Here is a 7,298-nt window from a genome sequence, read left to right on the forward strand (position 1 = left end):
GCGGGCACCGAGGGGTCCCGGGGTCCGCGGATCTCGGGTGGGGTTTTTTCGTCTCAGTCGCACTTGGTTAAGTTCCCCCGGGACTTCTGAAGTTCCGGCCCGCGCTGGACTTCTGGGATTCCCTCTTCCGTAAATAGGAATCCGAGGAATGAATGAATCAATGAATGAAATGAGTAAACGAACCAACTCGGCCACTTGGCCCAGGCCTCCTTCCTCCTCTGGTCGTGGGGAAGGAGGGATGGGTTGGACCTTTTGCTTTCCTTTCAATTCCCTCTTTTCATTCTCCTTCTTCCTCAATCTTCAACACTTGGCTAGTCGTTAATGCCTTCAGTCCTTAATTTACTGTGTCTGGCCCTGGCCGGGGTCTGGCTGTATAGGAGGACTGGGAGGACACCCTGGGAGTTTCCTGGTGTCCACAGGCCGGACAAAAGCAACCCCGACTCCTTAGAGCATGGTATGGCTTGGAGATGTTGGTAAAACTGAGCTGGGGTTTTTGCTGTCTCTTCCCTCAGCGCCGACACCATGTGGATCCAGGTTCGGACCATGGACGGGAGGCAGACCCACACGGTGGACTCGCTGTCCAGGCTGACCAAGGTGGAGGAGCTGAGGCGGAAGATCCAGGAGCTGTTCCACGTGGAGCCAGGCCTGCAGAGGTTGTTCTACAGGGGCAAACAGGTACACCCGCCGCCAGCACCTTTGTTCTATGCCTGGTCCAGGCCCCGCGCCTCTGCAGCCACCAGCCGATACTTTCTCCCTCCCACCTCTCCCCCCACAACCTCGTCCGGTCCCACTTCACCTCTCCCGGAAGGAGAAGTCCACAGAAACCTCAAATGCCTGCGAGAGGAAGGAACAAAGGGAGGACTCACAGATTGACATGCTGGGCTGGCGGCTGGTCCTCGAATCTATAGGGTCTGGGCTTTCAAACTTATTTTTTCAAAGCTCCCCCTCAAAATAATGGCTAGAGAAAGAAGTTTTGGAGGTGGCCGATGGAAGACTGAGGAATTTTCGAGAAAGGGCCCAGGACCATCCCGTAGCTAGGACGGAAGGGACCAGGTTTTCTTTTTTAAACATCCACCACCAATTAATTACTCACAGCCTGTACCAGTTAAGCGTCAGAACCCCAGAGTGTTTTTTTCTAAAAATTTGGATTAGCTTATTCAGAGTCTGGAGATGGCGCTTGCTAATCAGGCATTTCCGCCACTCTGAGCCTGCTGTGCTGCGGCTGCTGGTGACCTGGGGCGCGTGGTCCCCGAGGGGTCCACCGGCCTTCATCTCTTTCTCTGTTCTTTCCCCAGCCCCTCGTTGCATTTAAAATGGCCCCCTTTGATTTCATAGCTGCCACGTTTGGGACGCTCCCTCCATTGGCACCTGGGGGGGGTTGGAGGTTCCACTTGGGTTGGTGTTTTTGTGGGGGACTGTGGGACGTACTGTGAGTGGGGTTTCCCGGCAGGATGAAACAGTGTGATTGAAGGTGTAGGTCCCATCTGCTGGAGATGGTTGGACCGTGGGGACGGGCATAGACTACTGGAACTGGATTAAAAGTTGTCAGTTGAGCTGCGTGTACCCCCACCGTGTTGTTGTTGGATTTTGAACCGGGTACTGCTGCCATCTGGTGTCTAGGTTGGAAAATAAACACCTTGCCCGGCCAGGTTTTTTGGGGGCTGGGAGGATCATGCCTGCTCACTCCAGATGAGATCTGATGATTAATTTCTCCGGCTTGCATGCCGTAGACCTTCCTTAGCCCTCTTCCCGTAAGAGATGTGATGACTTGAGTCGTAAGAATCTGAGTTAACCCGCCCTGCCCCGGGAGGAGGCGATCTGAAGAACTTGGGGAGTTGATCGTGCAGCCGCGTGCGCGCAGGGAAGAGGCAGGGCCCGGGCTCAACAGAGGAGCTCCGCCTGGCGCTCTCTTCCTCCCTCCTCCTACGATGCGTGCTCCCTTTGTGGCATCCAAACTGATTTTGATTTGCTGCTCAGCCTATTGGGTTAGCACAGAAGGCTTCCTTTCACAAAGTTTCTGTAGCCTGCACAGATCTGCTAAGTTCACCGCGTAGCTCAATGGCGGGTTGGACTCTCATGCTCCCAAGTTCAGGAGAGGAGATAATGCTGAGTATCCACTCTATGCCAGTCACCGAGCTAGCATTTTAATTTTTGCATTTCACCCATGCAGGAATGGGAAAACACGTAAACACACCTGCCATGTAGATTTTACCATCGATATTCTGACATATGAGGTCTATCATGAAGCGCTCTGTCTTTCTCTATGCCCATCAAGCCATCTTTCTGGGATGCATTTCAAAGTCAGTTGCAGACACCAGTCTACCTTTCCCTTAATTACTGCAGCACACCATCAGTAACTAGAACTAGAGCTCAGTATTTGTTTTTGGTTCTGTTCTCACTGATTTTTTTTTTCTTATTGAGACAGGATCTCACTCTGCCCAGGCCGTGGTGCAGTGGCGCGATCACAGCTCACTACAGCCTTAGTTTCCTGGGCTCAAGCAGTCCTCTAGCCTCAGCCTCCAAAGTAGCTAGGACTACAGCCGTGTACCACCATGCCTGGCTAGTTTTTGTATATTTTGTAGAGATGGGGTCTTATTATGCTGCCCAGGGTAGTCTCCTGGGCTCAAGTGACCCTCCTGCCTCGGCCTCCCAAAGTGTTAGGGTTACAGGCATGAGCTACTGTGCCTGGCCAAAAAACTTTGAATATAGTGAAACAGATGTTCAACAGACTGAATAATTTTGACAAATGTCTACATCCATGCAACCCAAAACCCCTATCTCCCCTCATTTATAACATAATACTTGAGTTATACAATAGTTTCTGTCACATCTCTAAGTTTAGTGTGACAATGACAGGAACACTTCTGTTAATTAGACACATACATTGTGCTTTTCTTTCTTTTTTTTTTTTTGGAGACAGAGTTTCACTCTTGTTGCCCAGGCGGGAGTGCAGTGGCGCCATCTGGGCTCACTGCAACCTTCACCTCCCAAGTTCAAGCAATCCTCCTACCTCAGCCTCCCAAGTAGCTGGGGTTACAGGTGCCCACCACCACGCCTAATTTTTTGCATTTTTAATAGAGACGGAGTTTCATCCTGTTGGCCAGGCTGGTTTCAAACTCTTGACCTCAGGTGATCCACCTACCTCAGTCTCCCAAAGTGCTGGGATTACAGGTGTGAACCACTGCGCCTGGCCAATGTACATTGTGCTTTTAATTGTCAGGATGTTGGCAGTTATGACACCTGGACCCAGCCCTACGGGAACTCACCCGGACTGAACAGGGAGCTGGGATTGGAACCTGGGATTTTGGTTTCTGAGACTGGGCTCTCAACACTGAATTTCGTCTCCCAGGTCAGCTCTGGTAGTTATGAAAAGATTCCGTGTTCCTACGTAACTTTCTTTTTTTTTTTTGAGACGGGGTCTCGCTCTGTCGCCCAGGCTGGAGTGCAGTGGCGCGATCTCGGCTCACTGCAAGCTCCGCCTCCCGGGTTTATGCCATTCTCCTGTCTCAGCCTCCCAAGTAGCTGGGACTACAGGCACCCGCCATCTTGCCCGGCTAGTTTTTTTTTTGTTTTTTTTAGTAGAGACGGGGTCTCACCGTGTAGACCAGGATGGTCTCGATCTCCTGACCTCGTGATCCACCCGTCTCGGCCTCCCAAAGTGCTGGGATTACAGGCTTGAGCCACCGCGCCCGGCCCCTACGTAACTTTCATAACCGCCTCTTAGATCCCTTACCCTGTGGCTGTTCCCTATGCAGTAGCTTTTTTATTTTTATTTTTTTTTTGAGACGGAGTTTTGCTCTTGTTGCCCAAGCTGGAGTGCAATGGCATGATCTCGGCTTACTTCAACCTCTGCCTCCTGGGTTCAAGCAGTTCTTCTGCCTCGGCCTCCCGAGTAGCTGGGACTACAGGTGTGTGCCACCACGCCTGGCTGATTTTTTTTTTTTTTTTTTATTTTTAGTAGAGATGCAGTTTCTCCATGTTGGTCAGGCTGGTCTCAAACTCCTGACCTCAGGTGATTCACCACCCCCCTTGGCCTCCCAAAGTGCTGGGATTACAGGCGTGAGCCATTGCACCCGGCCCCCATGCAGTAGTTTTTAAGAGATCGTGTCGTTGTTTCTGTCTTCTGGGCCACAGAGAGGTGATGCAGTTTCCCCACTTGGAAGGCTCGGAAAGTGAGCTGGTGGCAGGGAGGTTTGGACTGTGGAGGGAAAGGGGCACAGAGGCACACAGCAGCACCTCCCAACGCCACGTGAAGTCTGCAGGCACCCAGGCTCACGTGATAGAAAGCAGCGCAGTTCCTCGTGGGCACAAATGGGCTGTTGTCCTTATAGAATGTTCTAGAGTGTTCAGTCCTTTTTTGTCCTGTTGAAAGAAACCTGGCCTAGCAGCCCAAGGTCTACGGTGAAGTTGATGGAGACCCCAGAGCAGAACAGAGTTGGGTCTGTCTCGGAACATGGAGGATCTTGTGGTGGCCTCACTTGGGCTGAATAGGGTGGCGGTGATGTCACTTGATGCGTGGGAATGCAGGGAGCTGATTGAGGGCAGTGACTTTGGGCGACGGTCCAGCATAGGCAACTGGAGAGGCATCTGCAGCTCCCCATCCCCCAATCTTTTTTCTTTTTGGCTGCACATCAAAATAACAATAGCTGTCTTTTGTGGCACCTTTAACCTGCTCAGGTACCACACTGCACTGTACGTAATCTTTTCAGCATCCCTGGCCAGAGACTCGCCAGCTCCCACATCATCTTATTTTAGACAGGGCTAATACCCACCACGTTGCAGCGCAGTGCGAATCCAATGAGGTTATGAATGTGAAGGGCGGAGTGAGCCCCGTGCTGGGCTCACAATGAAAGTGAAATAAATCTCTTAGCACAGGGCTTCTCCCGCTCTGTACTGTGGCTGTTTGGGGCCAGGTCATCCTCTGGCTGGGGCTGTCCTGGGCACTGCAGGGTGCTGAGCAGCATCCCTAGCCGCCACCCACTCCATGCCAGAGCACCCTACCCTACCAGTCATGACAACCACAAATATCCTGAGACTTCATGCCTCAAAGGCAGGATTCGAGTCAGTCTGATGCCTCAGTTGAAATGGTGGCTCGGGAATGGCCTTGCAAGGGTCACTTGTCATAGTGATGCCTCGGGTGTCCCCACTGGACAGCCCCCTTGCAGAGACCTGCCCTACTGGCTGCAGAAGGGAGGGTCCCCACCACCAGCTCCCACCCACTGTTGCATCCCTCCCCCAGGAGGGCTCCCTGTTAAAGGGCACGGCCTCTGTTAGGATTACTCACCGCTGCTGTCGTGGCCCCAGAGCAGCTGTAGACAATCGGTAAATGGGTAGGTGTGGCTTTGTTCCAATAAAGCTTGATTTATAAAAACAGGTATGGCCGGGTGCAGTGGCTCATGGTTGTAATCCCGGCACTTTGGGAGGCCAAGGCAGGTGGATCACCTGAGGTCAGGAGTTCGAGACCAGCCTGCCAACATGGTGAAACCCCGTCTCTACTAAAAATACAAAAATCAGGCGGATGTGGTGGCGCATGCCTGTAGTCCCAGTTACTCAGGAGGCTGAGACAGGAGAATCGCTTGAACCTGGGAAGTGGAGGTTGCAGTGAGCTGAGGTCCCACTACTGCACTCCAGCCTGGGCAACAGAGCAAGACTCCGTCTCAAAAAAAAAAAAAAAACCATAAAACAAAACCAAAACAAAGTAGGTGCAGGCCAGAATTGTCCCTGTGGACATAGTTGGTCAATTAGATTGCATACTTTGATCCAGCCTCAGTTGGTGCGTCCGGGTTTTCTGGCTAGGAAGAATGCTGCTGTGGAATGTGTTGGAACAGATCCTTATGTGCGCCGTTGTTGGCGTCCTTCCAGGTCAGGGGTTCTCAAACGGATCTCAGGACCCCTTTACATCTTCCAGAATGATCCAAGAGCCCCAGGAGCCTGTGTCTGTGTGGATTCTGTCGGTTGTCACTGTGTTAAAAATTGAGGTCAGGCATGGTGGCTCATGCCTGTAATCCCAGCACTTTGGGAGGTTGAGGCAAGAGGGTTGCTTGAGGTTGGGAGTTCGAGACCAGCCTGGGTCATGTAGCAAGACCCCCGTCTCTACAAAAAATCATGAAAATTAGCCGGGCGTGGTGGTGCATGCTTGTAGTCCTAGCTACTTGGGAGGCCAAGGTGGGAGGATCACTTGAGCCTGGAAGGTAGAGGCTGCAGTAAGCCAAGACTGTACCACCGCAGTCCAGCCTGGGAGACAGAGTGAGACTTTGTCTCAAAAAAAACAAAAAAGCAAAAAAATAACGAATAAATTGAAAGCTGAGAAATTCAAAGCACAAGAAGACAAGCGTGCCCCCTCTTTTAGCTGTCAACATGGCGGAGCCGTCCCTGGTGACGCAGCCTCCAAAGATGCCCCTGTGCCCTCCTGAGACCGCAAGAGGGAGAGTGGCAGCGACAGTAATGGTAGTGTCTTGGTGGCGGTCATGTTGACCTCACTGACCTCCGAAGTGCCGCTCTAGTGTCTCAGCGGTGACCCAGCCGCTGGGATCCTCCCGCATTGGTTTTGCTTCCTCCCCTCTCTCCCTCCGTCTGTCTTGCCCGCACCTGAGGTTGCAGCGGAGGCACTGAGACGAGCCAGCAGGAGCTGTGGCTGCTCCCCAGGAAGGCAGAGCAGTTTCTTACTTCCTTCCCCCCAGGTCGCGTCAGACCTCTGCAGGCACTCTCTCTTCCGGCTGGAGGTCCCTCTTGGTTCGAGGCTTACACGGTCCTTGCTGAGCTCCTAAACGTCTTGTTTCTATCCCGGAAGTTGCTGTCTCTAAGCCAACTGGACAACCACCACTCCTCCAACCCGGAGGCATTTATTATTGTCCCTGCTGTGCTGCTAGGCAGCGTTCGGCACCCTGAAAGAGATCCCCCGAATATGGCACGAGGGGTAGGAAGTGGGCAGCTGGTTGGGGGGGGTGGTGCAGCGAGCTTTTAGTCTTAAGTTTTCATTTTTTTTGTTTTTTTCTTTTTCTTTTTTTCGAGACAGTCTTGCTCTGTCGCCCAGGCTGGAGTGCAGTGGCGTGATCTCCGCTCGTTGCAAGCTCCGCCTCCCAGGTTCAAGCAATTCTGCGGCAGCCTCCCGAGTAGCTGGGACTACAGGCATGCACCACCACGCCCAGCTCATTTTGTATTTTTTAGTAGAGATGAGGTTTCTCCCATGTTGGTCAGGCTGATCTGTAACTCCTGACATCCAGTTATCTGCCCGCCTTGGCCTCCCAAAGTGCTGGGATTATAGGCGTGAGCCACAGTGCGTGGCCTCAATTGTTCTT

General features: G+C 52.5%; 1 protein-coding gene across 1 annotated transcript in view; it reads left to right on the plus strand.

Annotated features, from left to right (window-relative positions):
- The window catches only part of UHRF1 (ubiquitin-like with PHD and ring finger domains 1), a 71,624-nt gene that overhangs the window by 978 nt on the left and 63,348 nt on the right, over nt 1-7,298 (plus strand). The window contains exon 2 of the mRNA XM_011943619.1: nt 513-675. Coding sequence (XP_011799009.1) covers nt 513-675 — 163 coding nt within the window. The remainder of the gene's footprint in view (nt 1-512; nt 676-7,298) is intronic.

Source organism: Colobus angolensis, unplaced genomic scaffold (assembly GCF_000951035.1).
Source record: "Colobus angolensis palliatus isolate OR3802 unplaced genomic scaffold, Cang.pa_1.0 Scaffold22, whole genome shotgun sequence".
Classification (NCBI taxonomy): Eukaryota; Metazoa; Chordata; class Mammalia; order Primates; family Cercopithecidae; genus Colobus; species Colobus angolensis.